We start from the raw sequence: 14,204 nt of genomic DNA, 5'->3' as shown, positions 1-14,204 counted from the left end.
GGGTAATGAGTCAGGACCACACTGAGAAGCACTGTCTGTTTCAGTAGTGAATCATGAAGTGCTGCGGTACAACAGTTCCTTCTGTGAACCTAGTCTCCTAGTTTTGTGTGACAATGAGGCGTTCTACTCCTTTTGTCAGCTGGCTTTCCCCAGTTTGTCACAGCGCAGCAGTTGCCATAGTTTCTGGACACATGACAAATATAGGCAGGTCCTTTTGATTACTTCTTACTTTCTTTAGCTCTGCTTTGGGTCACCAACTGTTCTTCTGTTAGATAGTTGTTGGTTGTTATGTGTTGCTGAAAAGCTGCCGCCTCCAATTAAAAATGCGGCTATAAGATCGCTGAGAGAAAAGCACAACAGCTCAGTAGTGTGCTCAAACTCCCTATAAGCTCCGAAGAGCAGTGGGCAGCTCTCGGGTTGTTCTTTTATAGGTTCATCAATTTCTCTTTGTCATGTGCCGAACAGTTTTTTGAAGAGCCAGACACAAATGAGACTGTTGACTCAGTGCTAAGACATTTGCCTTCATAGAGATCAAGCTTTGGCTTAACTGTTTAGATGATGTGTTCAACACACAGAGCGCGGGATGCATAAGCAGAATGTGGGTGGTGTCAGTGGTGTCGGTTGTAAGCCTCGTGTCTAAATAAAGGATTACCTTCAACCTTAGAAAGTGCACACATTCGCCTTTGCCACATTAGCAGTGAAGCAATGAGCGAGTGTGCAGTCTTTACACAAAATTAACAGGTTTGACCCTGGAGGTGACATTAGTTAGTTATTGAGCCTTGTGTGCAAACAGAGCCTCTATATAGTGTGTTTGTTATATTTGACTCTACGCTTGAGCAAACTGACTAAAGTTCGCTGAACTTGCGTTTTGAAATAAGAATTAGACCAGAAATAAGCTCTCCTGGAGCTCTGTTGACCCAGTTTGAGGCTGGTCAAGTGAGGCCGTACAGACATGTTTGGCTAGGAGCATGATGTTAATCCTGGTTTAGGGTTCAATATCCAAGGAGAGGCTCATGCAAGTATTGGTCACTTTGAATGGATGGGGTCTTCCAAATGCGGCGCAGGGATCACATTTCACAGACACATGCACAGGACACACAGAGGCAGGTCAATGCAGGAAATATGTTAGCTGTCCTATTAAGATAATTTCCCAGTTTGGGATCAATAAAGTATATCTATCTATCTATAGTTATAGTTTGTAATTTCAAGCGCATTGCTATCGTTTACCTGTTTTCGCTATAAGCTTTGTCCTAACTCTGTTCACTAAATTCACCTTGGTCTTTAACAGGAAAGACATTTTTAATCAATGGTTTTGCTGTTATTGAGTCCACCTTTCCCTACTTCATTTTTATGAGTGAACTCAGAGTGCACAAGACGGTGGAGTTGCCATTTTGTTTAATGATTCCCCTAGAAGTTTTGCTTCTTTTGAACACGTGGCTCTCCATTTGTGTTCCTCTGCTCGAGCATCTACGGGCCACCTAAGCACTGTGCACACTTTTTTGATGACTTTGCTGAACTGTAGTCTGTAGTCAACTTTGACTTTGTAATTATTGTTGAGGAGTTTAAGATCCATGTTGACAGCCTCCACGACAGAGGCACTAAAGAACTGTGTTGTGTCCTTGATAACTCTGGACTGACTCAGCATGTGCAGGAGCCCACGCACAACAAAGGGTACAAATGGGTCTGACCATTTCTAAGGTTGTGGTGACTGATGGTTACTGTGGTTACTCTCTCTGATTATCCCTGCGTGTTTTTTGAGAGTGCTATCTCTGCGCAGACTAATATTCAAAGAGTTAATTGCCAAATGGTGTATCACTGATAACGCCAGTGAAATATTTATTTAGACATCCCCCTCCTCTCCCGCCCTCTCAAGGGTCTCAGTGAATGAGCTTGTAGAAGATTTCAGTTCAAAAATGACAAATGTGATTGATACCATGGTGTCCACTAAAGTGAAAGTTGTCCCTGGTAAGAAAAGAGCTCCATGGAGAAATGCCACGCTGGTCAGAATGGGGGAAAAATGATTAATCATTTACGCAAGGAAAAAAAAAAAAAAAAAACGGACTTGTGCATGTGCACATATGCGTGTGTGTGCGTTGTTCGGCACTCCTGTGCACTCCTTTCCACCTTCAGCACTGAGCTGAGTGTGGCTGATGAGCTGGCATGAAAATCTGCCTGCTTACGATGCTTTCCCTGCATGAGCCCACCCCTGAGCCAGCTGGACACAAAACAAGGTCTTGGCTTCCACAGAAATCTATATAAAGGAGATTTGGGTTACCAGTTCAAAGTGCTTTTTCACTGCATTTCCTCAAAATGATTGACTATTTGTTTGTTGCAAGAGCGGTAAATAATTCCCAGAAATGTAAACAGCAACAGCACCGTAGCACATTTAGGTTCTTGGTTTAAAAAAAAAAAAAAAAACTACAATATAGGCAAAATGACCTGGTTAACTTCAGTTTATGAAAAATAATGAAGTGACCCTCGCTCTCTTTTTTTAGTGAGTGAAGCACTGAGGTGTTACTATAATTCCCTCCGAACATCAGGGCTTTCAGTGACTCAACTTGTATCAGAAGCACATTTCAGCAAAGGATTTTTTTTTTTTTTATTTGATAACCAACTTCATTTTAATAGCATTCAACATTAGTAGCGTGTTCAGAGTATAAGTTTGAGAAAATGATGAAGGTTCTGTTATTAATTCAACAAAGGGTGCAGTGAATCAAAGAAAACAAACAGCAAAGAGATGCATGATAACACATGAATAGAAAAAAATGAAGGTTAAAAGGCACATTTAGAGAACAATGGGTCAAATATGCATGCAGAGTCCCTCGAGAGAAAAGCAGCGTCAAGGATACAACTATGTCACAGTTTAGTAGTAAACGCATGAGAATACCTGATAACACCAACCACACAGCATACAGAACAATTATTGCTTTGATTATTGCTGTAGTAAAAGTGAACTATGTGCATTTATTATTATAGATCGTTTGGGAGTATTTAAGCAGCATATGGACAGTACAATAATGTTTTTATTTAAAAGAACGAGCACTTGCATGAAATCACCCACTTTTGAAGAGGTGCAATTTGCATAATCAAAGATATTGCCATGGCAATGACAACACATTGAATGTAATGTCTTTTTTTTTTTTTTTTTTTTTTAATTATGGCAATATTTTCAGTCCACTGAAAGATCCATTTAATGATTAACTGTGAGAGGGCAATCCTCTCGGGACAGTCCGACTAGATGACCAATATAAAGGAGTTATCATGGAAATCTGCAAGCCACAAAAACATCAGGTGTCTCCGTTGAAACTGGGCTGCATAAGTCTATAACTGTTGTTTCAATACACTCTTTTACTATAAAATTTCATATATGCACATTCAAACATTGTAGAGTTGGTCTGCAGATCTGAGAGCCAAAGATGATGGATAGCTTGTTTTCTAGGCAGCCAACACAATAACAACAACAATTCAGACTAATTATCAAAGTTGTTGGTCGAATTTCTGTTCTCATACTAAAAGAAATTCCCTTTTTTAACAGGTTCAGCCCAGTTTTGATCAAGACCTGACATCTTTTAATGCAGCGATACAGCATATCCTGTTTCACTGTCATATTCAACGCCTATATTAGTATGAGACTTCATTTTAAACTACTACCGTATCATTTGGGACTTGTGATGGGAAGTTATAATTTTTATCTGGTCCAGTATTCAGTTTCAAAGATGATACACATGCTGGTGTCACAGCATGTTCTCTCACCTCTGCTGCCCTTTGCTCTCAAACTCCTCCTACATGAACCCCCACCATTTCTGCACGATCAGGTCGTCTCCGTAGCCCGTATCCAGGAGGCGGTTGCCACACTCCTCCCAGCGAAACACCTCACCCTTGTCCATCAACACAAACTTCCACTCCACAAGGCTGTCTACAGGCAGGCTGACCACGGTGGCCCAGAGCCCATCCCCGGCCTTCTCCAGCGGGATGAACTCCTTCCAGTTTCCCAGCTCCTGCTGGTTCCCAGTGACAGCCACCGTCTGGTAGGGGGTGTGGGTGATGTAGTGGATACGGAAGGTCACATTGACATTCTGTGGCATGGGCTGAACCGACACAACCTTTTTGTTACTTTCTGTGTTTGTGTGCACGGGGGAGAGTGTGCTGTTTTGAACCATTGCAGAGGAAGGAGGAGTGTCTGTGAGGGTGGAGCTCTCTTGGAAGGAATCCTCGGAGGGAAGCTTCTCCATTTTTGGGTGTTCTTGGGCAAGAGGTTGGAGAGAAAAATTCATCCAGGGAAGGACTTGGTTGTTACTATCTGTGATCCATTCATTATTGTCCATAGTTGCCTCCATGATACTGATGTTGGTCTTTTCATAGTCCTCTTCTTTCTCCTTCTCTCCTTCTGTTACCGCTTTCTTTGAAACTGTTGCTTTTGTCTTCTTCTCAACCACCTCAACAACAGTTTTCACATCTATTTGCTCTTTTGGCTCCTTGGTTAAGCTCATTTCACTTGCTGCGTCCTGCACCATAACCAGCTCCCATGCTCTGTGGTAGCTGTCCTCAATCTCGTGGCCAAACATGTCCTCGTTGGCTGCAAATGACTCATTTTTAGCGCTGTCTGTGTGCTCATTGCGGGGTTGCTGGGAGACAGGTGGTGAGTAAGGCCTGAACACTGTTCCCCCTACATCACGACCAACGTGGCTGTTTTGAGTCTCCGTCCTTTCTTCAGACGGTGCATCACACTCCATCGTTGGAAGCATCATATTGTTAATGGCCAGCTCAAACTCGTCACCAGCTCCGTGTAAATCAGGGCTGACGGCCATGCTTGAAATCCCACTCTCTTCTCCGACGCTAGGAGTTGCTATGCTGTCCTGGTTGTTATCCCTCAGCTCACTTTGCTCCAAAGATGACAAGTGAAATTGACACATGGGAGGTTTAAGATCATCAGTGGCTACAGGTGCAGCACTTGTGATGAACTCTAAAAAGTCTTCATCATTTTGGATTTGGGCACTTTGCTGGGAGAAAGACAACACATCAGGGTAAGATACTTCTTCTAGCACTGCAGGTGTAATAATATGATGATTATGACAAACAGCTGCATCAGTAGCAGGAATAGCCTTCCTATCACAGGTTTCATGAATTTCCATGTGGTAAATTTTTTCATCTTGGTGGATGGATGGAAGCTGAGGCATTTGTTGGTCTTGTACGGGAGCGGTCAGATTTTCAGTAGTATCAGGACCAACAGCAGCGCTGGATGTCGCAAAGGACTCGTTATTTGTCTTTTGGAGTTCAATACTTTCTTGAGGAAAAACAACAAATTCACCCGTTTCATAGTTTTTGCACTGGATTTCTCTCTTGAGCCAATCAGAGTCAAGAGCAGATGTGACAGACATGAAAAGGTGGTCTTTTTCTATATCTTCCTCAATCACCCCACCAGCTAGGCAGTTACTGTAGTCACTCCTATCTGGAAGGTGATTCTCTTCAACGTAGTCCTCATCTTTACCAGAGCAGGTAACAGTGACAGGAGGATCGTCTACATTGATGATGGGCTCCACTGAGCTGCACTGAACACTGTCTGTTTGCGGCGTGGTTTCGTTATCTAGTAGACTGTCATCAGCATTTTCACTCAGAGCGGGGGGGGCCTGGTCAAAACACTCTTGATTGTTTGAAGTACACTTCAAGTTTTCTTCCGCTTGTCTGTCTTTGTCAACTGCAGTTTTGTTTTCGTTTACATTCTCACCCTCCTGTTCTCCAGCTTTGAACACCTAAAAAGACACGAAAAGAACATTAATATAACATGAAGGTATTGTAAATGCTGCTGAATGTGATCCCAGTCTGTGCTAGTCCAAAAACCCCAAAAAGAATGAGGTCTAATAGAAATAGATAAGTAGGTGAGGGAGAAATATTCCCCGTGGGTTGATGTCTGGAAAGCTACAGCCAGCTTTCGCTTACATTACAGAAAACTTTTATGAGAAATTAGATATCTTCCAATTTTTCCCAGCTAGTTCATAGCTCATTTGATGTATGTAGAGCTCCAGATTTAAAGTTAAAAATGTTTTTTGTTTTAACACGAATATAAGAGCAATAATTATTATGTCCCCAGTCACTCTCTCATATGATGAATCAATTAATGAAGACATTACTTCATTGATCCAATACCAATATATTTTCATCTAACATGACCTTTCCATCATTAATCTAACTGATCACTTGATTTTTTTTCTAATTTCTCTGAACCAGATGTAAAATGGCTGCTTAGTTTCCCCACCTCCACCAGCTCAGTCTCCTTCAAGCAGCTCTTATTATCGCAGATTTCTTCTATTACATCTTGAGAAATGTCTGCTGTTGCGCTGTGGTGACAATCATTAGCACACTCCACTTCCATTTCAGCCGCTGTGCCGGTATCACATTGCGGGTTGAGACTGGCCTCTGCTCCTTTGTCAGAGTCCTGCTCGGGGGTCATTTCCTCTGTGTTGTCTGAAGTAGTGAGCTTGTTGTCTGGTATTTGGATGTGGCTCTGGTGAGGAGAATAAGGTGGAGGTTTCTTCTCAGCTGCAGCACGGCGCCGCCTGACTTTCAGATCAGTTTGAAATGAATCAGGGGCCTCCCTCACGTCTGACAAATCTTCATTACTCGCATCTGTTAAAAAAAAAAAAAAAAAAAAAAAAATGTGGTGCTGAATGTTAATTCTGCAAATGAATCATGTAAATCATAGGCAACTATAAACGTATTGAACTATACATTACACTAATAAGTAACAGCCTATACCTCAGTCTGAAATTCTTCTTTGACTAATTTCTAGGTTCTATGTGTTATTTTTTGCTAACTACAAGCATTTCATGAAAATTAAAAATGTATGTTTGTTAGGTTCAGTGTTTTCGCTGGTTTACAAAGGCCCGACATAAAAATCTGGTAAAACTTTGTGTTCTCCCAGAAGATCTGATGACAGAGAAAGTAATCGATACAGTCAGCAGGGATCGGTCGATTGTTTGCTTCATCCATTAAAGGCCCTGTTTACCCTGATTGCAATATCTCTGGAGTATATCCTCATTTGACAGTTTTATCTCACCGTCTTCATCTGAATCTTGACAATGTCACTGCTGCCCTGTGGCACATGACAACATTACTTTAGCGGAAAATTTCATGTTGAAATGAAACATCTTCTTTGGATTTCATGTATTTTTGTAAAAGTATCCATCTACTTTGTTTTCTTCATGAAAAATGAATCACTTTTTTTTTTAACTTGGATCTGCTAGTGCATATAAATGGATGAGGCTTTCAGCTTATGAATTTAAGTGAGGCTATTTTTACACAAATAAAATCAACAACCCTTTGATCGATAAATTCCATTAAAAATGGTAAGAGATAAGATATCAAAGCAAGCCCATTTAGCACAAAAGCACAAATTACATTTGTTGTTTTGGGGAGCAGAATAATCCTGTTTGAAAAAAATAAAAATACATATATATCTCAGAAACTCACTGCACATTCAGAAAAAGTTGTATCTCCAGTAGCTTCAACTTCCAATATGAGATCTGACAAAGTGAGAAATCTCATGGCTCCACTGGAGTGATCCAGTAATAAAAAACAGTATAGTTTGACATTTGATAAGTAACCAATAAAACCAAATGTCAGCTAATTGTATCAACTGCTTTATGATGGGAGTGTTATACTGAAGAGCAGGTATCCTAGTAAAAGTTTCCTGCCAACCTCAAGCAGTAATTATTTTTTTCTTAACATGATGGTAATCACTTTGATTTCAGATACCTAATTGGATTAGAGTGAGGCCAGATTATCGCAAACGGCCCGGACAGAATTAATTCTGGCTTTAAGCACATTTTTTTACCGTCTATGTTCAGTGGTCATGGACATTACGTTATCTCTATTGTATTTCCCATCATATTTATACCGCTCGTCAGCACTAAACTGAGCAACTCGGTGCTGCTCTAATTCTGATTGTTATCACTATAAATAATATTGTTGGTCTTGCTGAGCCCGCACCTGTAACCTGCAGCAGCCTGTGGTAACGTTATCTGGTACTATTACCTGTTGACTCTGCGGAGCTGTGCGATTCCTCCGAGCTCGGTCCCGGTCCCGGTCCCGGCCGGATCACCGATGTGTCTGTCTCCTCCTCGGGGCTGGCGCTGTCGCCGTCGGCCGCAGTGGCCTTCCTCCGCTTGCCCCGCACGCTCCGGTAGATGATGAAGCCCGCAAGCACGGAGACCATCGCGATCAGCGCCAGAGCCACGGCGGGACCGTGGCGGCTGATCATGCAGAAGAGCGAGGCCAGATCCACGCGTTTCTCCGCGGCCACGGCGTTGCTGTTTTTCATCAGCATCGCGATCTGGTGAATAAAGGACAAAAAGCCAACCCCCCAGATTGGAAGTGTCCGTATTTATGTGCGCATGAAGGCCGGGCTGGTCGGGCTGATCGGACGGGGACTGCTCCGGACCTCCTCCCCCTGCTCTCTCTCCTCCACGTTTCCAAAGTTGAGTGACCTCTTGTTGCTGCAGAGCTGCGAACGGCTGCAGGTGCGAGCTGCCGATTGGCTGAAGGGGTCACGGGACCTGAACCTTCATTCATAAAACATAAATAAATGAAAAAGAAAGAAAGAGAGAGAGAGAGAGGGGGACAGGCCGTCTCGCGCAGACGGTCACGACGCGGCTTCCAGTCGTGAGTCTGATATCGACGTCTCGCATTCCTCTGATTGGATTAATGGCACACGTGAAATTGATCACGCCCAGTCTGATCGGATTGCTCCCCATCGGAAACCCCCACCCGTGAGGATTCACAAAGGAAATGTTAACTCCCACCGAGGATGATTTGCAATCAGAGACAGGAAGCGTTATTTCAGAAACAGTGCTCAGATAACAGAACAGCCTGCTGTGTTTGTTTTGTTTTTACACACCAGCAGCATAAATAGGGACATGATGAGGCTTTTGAATGAATAGATAAGAGACACGCATTCTGAGGAGTGATTTCTCAGAAAGCCTGAACAAATGGCTTTAGTTTAACAAGCTCCCCGTTCTATACAGTGAAGGTGTCTTTTTACAGGAATAAACCAGCTGATCTTTGATCAATACTTTCTACAGAAGAATATAAAATAAGAGCCAGAAAGGCAATTAAACTTCTATATTAACAGGATTAACCTGATTAACCTCTTGCTCATACATCTGTCGTACTGGTGGAAAGAATTGCAATGGTCCGAACAAAAATATCACTCGCTTACAAATTCGACAAATCTCTATTTCCTTTAGCTTCAACTTCAAATATGAGATCTGACAGTGAGAAATTTCATCGACCACTGCGCTGATTCAGTAATATTAGCAGGCCCGAGTAACAGCTCCCCCCAGTGGAGAGTTGATGCAACAACAGTAAAGTGTCTGAAGACTCTGGAGCTCTTCAAGGGTTAGTGTTGGCTTTAGGGGTTCTGGTTATCTTCCTTGTGATTTCTCCATTTCAGACTTGGTAGATTTTTTATTTCTGGGCTATCTCTGTCTGATGGTTATGTTGTTTGTTTCTCTACCAGAATTGGTAAAATGATAATGATCCGAGAACTGCTTTGTTACAAATTAAATTATGAGGACGTTTAGAAATGACAGGATATAAATTTTTTGAAAAAGGACAATGACCTGCTCATATCTGTGTCAAAATGAAATGAAAAAGAAAATATAAACTGGAGTGAAAACAGCAGAGAAATAATAGTTACGTTGAGAGATATTTATTTAACAATGTTCAATTCTACATACAAACATATTAAACAACATATGATCATCAGTCATCCATATCAAATATTTATCACTGTGATCAGTCCATGTGTTGAGCTTTGTCCTGCGTGCTGTTGTGTGTCTCTGTGCTGCTGCCTTCTGCGTGTGAACACACACTCTGCTGTGTTTCCTCCTCCAGGCTCCTCCTGATAGTCAGCTCTCTCTCAGCCTCCTCAGCACATGGAGCTCTGGCTGCCTGGATGTGGAGCTTCCCGTCTGGAGCCAGGCAGCAGGTGACGGCTTCAGGGTTCAGGCCCTCGGGCAGATCAAACTCCCGTCTGAACTCCTGCAGTCTGTAAGAGTAGGAGCCTTTCCCGTCCTCCTCCTTCTTCTCTGTCTTCCCGCTGACTCTCAGCTTCCTGCCCACCTGCCTGACAGACAGCTCGTCTGGAGAAAAGCCTTCAGTGTCCAGGATCAGGCCAAAGTGCTGTCCCTCTTTGTCCAGCTGGTAGGAGAGCGGCTGCAGAGCTGCTCTGCTTTGTAAAGGCTTGTTCTCCTCCGGGATGTTGTGTTGAAGTTTGTCCATCAGCTCCTGTAGGTCTCTGTACAGTAGATGCTGCTGGCAGACCAGAGGTCTGACCTCTGGCCACAGACTGCGTACAGGCCAGGAGACGTCCATGAAGGGACTGAGGCCAGAGGGGAGTCTATGAGAGCACAGCATCTTCAGTGTGTTCAGCGGAGAGTCCTCTAGTGGGAGATGAAACACTGTTCTCTTGTGTGTTGCTGGTGTAGTTTGTGTCTGAGCAGTGGGACTGTGTCAGCTTTTATGTTGTACCTGGAGGAAGTCCAGAGTTTTCAGGAACTTTCCTGCCGTTTCCAGAGCTCTCCACTGGAGGGAGCTGTTACTCAGCTCTGCTGACGTTACTGGATCCTTCTGTTTGTTCAGGAAGTTTCTTTTATGACTAAATATCCTGTAAACACTTGAGTTGCTCAGCTGTATTGGTGATTTTCAAAAGGTGACTTTTCATTTTCACAGTCCTTTTTCAAAAATTAACTGTGAATTAATTGTTATTTTAAATGAATGTCTTCAGTTATGAGTTTATTTCTCTACCTACAAATATAATTATGAAGACATTCATTTAAAATAACAATTAATTCACAGTTAATTTTTGAAAAAGGAAAATGAAAATGAAAAGTCACCTTTTGAAAATCACCAATACAGCTGAGCAACTCAAGTGTTTACAGGATATTTAGTCATAAAAGAAACTTCCTGAACAAACAGAAGGATCCAGTAACGTCAGCAGAGCTGAGTAACAGCTCCCTCCAGTGGAGAGCTCTGGAAACAGCAGGAAAGTTCCTGAAAACTCTGGACTTCCTCCAGGTACAATATAAAAGCTGACACAGTCCCACTGCTCAGACACAAACTACACCAGCAACACACAAGAGAACAGTGTTTCATCTCCCACTAGAGGACTCTCCGCTGAACACACTGAAGATGCTGTGCTCTCATATACTCCCCTCTGGCCTCAGTCCCTTCATGGACGTCTCCTGGCCTGTACGCAGTCTGTGGCCAGAGGTCAGACCTCTGGTCTGCCAGCAGCATCTACTGTACAGAGACCTACAGGAGCTGATGGACAAACTTCAACACAACATCCCGGAGGAGAACAAGCCTTTACAAAGCAGAGCAGCTCTGCAGCCGCTCTCCTACCAGCTGGACAAAGAGGGACAGCACTTTGGCCTGATCCTGGACACTGAAGGCTTTTCTCCAGACGAGCTGTCTGTCAGGCAGGTGGGCAGGAAGCTGAGAGTCAGCGGGAAGACAGAGAAGAAGGAGGAGGACGGGAAAGGCTCCTACTCTTACAGACTGCAGGAGTTCAGACGGGAGTTTGATCTGCCCGAGGGCCTGAACCCTGAAGCCGTCACCTGCTGCCTGGCTCCAGACGGGAAGCTCCACATCCAGGCAGCCAGAGCTCCATGTGCTGAGGAGGCTGAGAGAGAGCTGACTATCAGGAGGAGCCTGGAGGAGGAAACACAGCAGAGTGTGTGTTCACACGCAGAAGGCAGCAGCACAGAGACACACAACAGCACGCAGGACAAAGCTCAACACATGGACTGATCACAGTGACAAATATTTGATATGGATGACTGATGATCATATGTTGTTTAATATGTTTGTATGCAGAATTGAACATTGTTAAATAAATATCTATCAACGTAATTATTATTTCTTTGCTGTTTCCACTCCAGTTTATATTTTTCATTTCATTTTGAGCAGGTTAATCCGACAAAATTAAAAAATTAAACGACAGGACAGGAGGGGATGTTTCCATGAGAAATATATCAAAAATATATATTTGGCATATCTGAAAAGAATGTCTGATTAATTTTTCTCCAGAAAAAAAAAAAAAAAAAAAAAACACAGACTGAAGGGAAACTTCCTGTTAGAAAACCACCCAGAATAAATAATCTATGAGAAAAATGTGTACAAATATCTGTACAATATCGACATTTAAAAGGAAATGAGCATTGAGGAGACAGAATCAGGAGTGCAGTAGCTGCACAACATCCAATAGATGTCACATTTAGTATTTTGCGTCGCCTACATCTGTGATGCATAACATCCTCCCCTGGTGTAGCTACTGAGTTTGAAGGTCAGGGGCATTTTTTTCCATTGATAACAGGGCTCCCAAAGATGCATATCAGTTCCTTGTATCAGATGAGTGATCCAAAATATGTTTTCCATTTGAAGTGAATGTAAAATTCAGCAGGGCTGAATCATCTTTTGTGCTGATGTTGATGGTATTTAGAAAGTAAATAACTTATTTTACTGTGTAGTTTTCAAAGATGAAGAAGTGCTCACACACACACACACAAGCACAATATTATTATCTTTTAGATGTGTCACTGTACAATGTTATGAAGAGATGGATGACATTTGAATTTTTGAGTTTATGCACAAGAATAAATGGACTTTAATTGAATAGAGTATTGACATACAAGTCAGTTCATCTGAGATTCCAATCACAGTCACCAAGAAAAACAATATTATTAACATTGTGTACTGAAGCAGCGGTAATGGCCTTGCCCTCCTCTTTTTTTTTTTTTCTTTGAAACTTTTTCTTTCCCCTATTTTGTTTACAAGTTAATGTCAGCTATTACCATGCATGAGCGCCTGGTCCCTGGCTCCTGTCTGGCTGTTAGGGCTTTTTCTTATCCGAGAATAGACAGATTGTCCCGTAAACGTGGCAGCAACAGGGGCGGAGGAGGAGAGAGAACTACTTCAGGAACTCACACTGCTTTTGTTTTATTTCTATTTGTGGAGCTGCTCGTTGTTTTCAAGGGCAGTGCTGACAGAAGGCTTATTCACCGTCTCTTTAAATATCAGACGCTGTTGTTTGGCTCATTCCTCTGTCTGTCCCCATCTGAATGTAAAATCTTGCTTTCATCTGCTCTCAATCACCATGTTTCCTCTTTCCTCATCTCCTTCACCCGCTCTCATCTCCTTGTCACTTCCATCCCAATAACTCTCCTCTTTTCCTTCCCTGTCCTCTCCATCCTCTCTCCTCCCTCCGCAGCTGTTACATTGGGTGTTGTCTTGACATCTCTGACTCAGTATGGCATGCTTTCAACTATTCACTTCTCCTGCAAGATGTTTCATTCCAACACCAGTAACATGCGGAAAGATGCATTTATTTTCTTCTCCTTCAGGCCCATCTTCGTCTCATCCCATCCCCCTTTCCCCCTTCCTTTTTTATATTACAGTCTTCCCTGTTTCACCTTTCTCTCTACACACTGCCCCTCCACTCGTTTCCCCCATCATCTCAGACACTTCAACTAACTCTTAATGAAAAGGGTGTGTTTGAAGAAGACTGCTTTTACTGCCATTAAAAAATTCATGAGTCAGACGTGCATGTATGTGTGTGTTAGAATGTGTGGTTTCCTGTGTCTGTTCGTCATTAAGGAGATGATGAAAAGATGTCATGTAGGTAGATATATTCAATATGGTGATTTGTCAAAAGTGAGTCAGTAAATGACAGTTTTCCTCCATCTATAAGCTTTAGTACTACCAAAAGTCATTTGTTTTGTTTAATTTATAAATGTACTAAGGTTCGTGATAAAGTTATGTATTTCTGATACATGTGCAAAGGCTAGATTTTAACTCGACACACTGAAAAACATGTGCACAGTCTCTGACACCAAGCCCCTTGTCAAGCAGCATCACACCTAATAAAAAAGTCAGTGTTCAGGTGTTACAGACAGAGTAGCACTAACAATTAAAATGCTTCTGGAATAGAAATTTTTTGTCAAATTTCAATTTTTAGAAGTTGTTGCCATTATAATATGTAAAAGTCGCATCTTCACCTTTAACATATTACACATTAAAGAGAAGCCCGTTAAAACAGCTGTAAATGTCTTTTGTGGTTTGGTGAGGTATCTCTCTAGTGAATAAGAGTATTAATGAAAAACTGCCTGGTGTGGAGTGTGAAAATGTGTGCGTATCATCTGATTGAA

At 42.3% G+C, this 14,204-nt stretch overlaps 3 protein-coding genes across 3 annotated transcripts; 1 reads left to right on the top strand and 2 right to left on the bottom strand.

Annotated features, from left to right (window-relative positions):
* Positions 1 to 3,112: 3,112 nt before the first annotated feature.
* On the bottom strand, positions 3,113 to 8,458 carry stbd1 (starch binding domain 1). Its single transcript, XM_029516499.1, has 3 exons — positions 8,032 to 8,458; positions 6,254 to 6,624; positions 3,113 to 5,750 (listed from the first exon to the last, which is right to left on the bottom strand). Exons 1-3 carry the CDS (start codon positions 8,321 to 8,323, stop codon positions 3,783 to 3,785), a joined length of 2,631 nt encoding a protein of 876 aa, XP_029372359.1. The 5' UTR covers positions 8,324 to 8,458; the 3' UTR covers positions 3,113 to 3,782.
* LOC115052414 (heat shock protein 30-like) lies at positions 7,850 to 11,891 on the top strand. Its single transcript, XM_029516500.1, has 2 exons — positions 7,850 to 7,872; positions 11,223 to 11,891. The coding sequence occupies exons 1-2, from the start codon at positions 7,850 to 7,852 to the stop codon at positions 11,806 to 11,808; spliced, it is 609 nt and encodes a 202-aa protein (XP_029372360.1). The 3' UTR covers positions 11,809 to 11,891.
* LOC115052415 (heat shock protein 30-like) lies at positions 9,793 to 10,472 on the bottom strand. Its single transcript, XM_029516502.1, has one exon. It carries the CDS (start codon positions 10,411 to 10,413, stop codon positions 9,793 to 9,795), a length of 621 nt encoding a protein of 206 aa, XP_029372362.1. The 5' UTR covers positions 10,414 to 10,472.
* Positions 11,892 to 14,204: the final 2,313 nt, after the last annotated feature.

This window comes from Echeneis naucrates, chromosome 12 (genome assembly GCF_900963305.1).
Source record: "Echeneis naucrates chromosome 12, fEcheNa1.1, whole genome shotgun sequence".
NCBI classification, from domain to species: Eukaryota; Metazoa; Chordata; class Actinopteri; order Carangiformes; family Echeneidae; genus Echeneis; species Echeneis naucrates.
The sequence above is the reverse complement of the archived record's forward strand: the minus strand, read 5'-3'. Positions and strand labels throughout refer to the sequence as shown.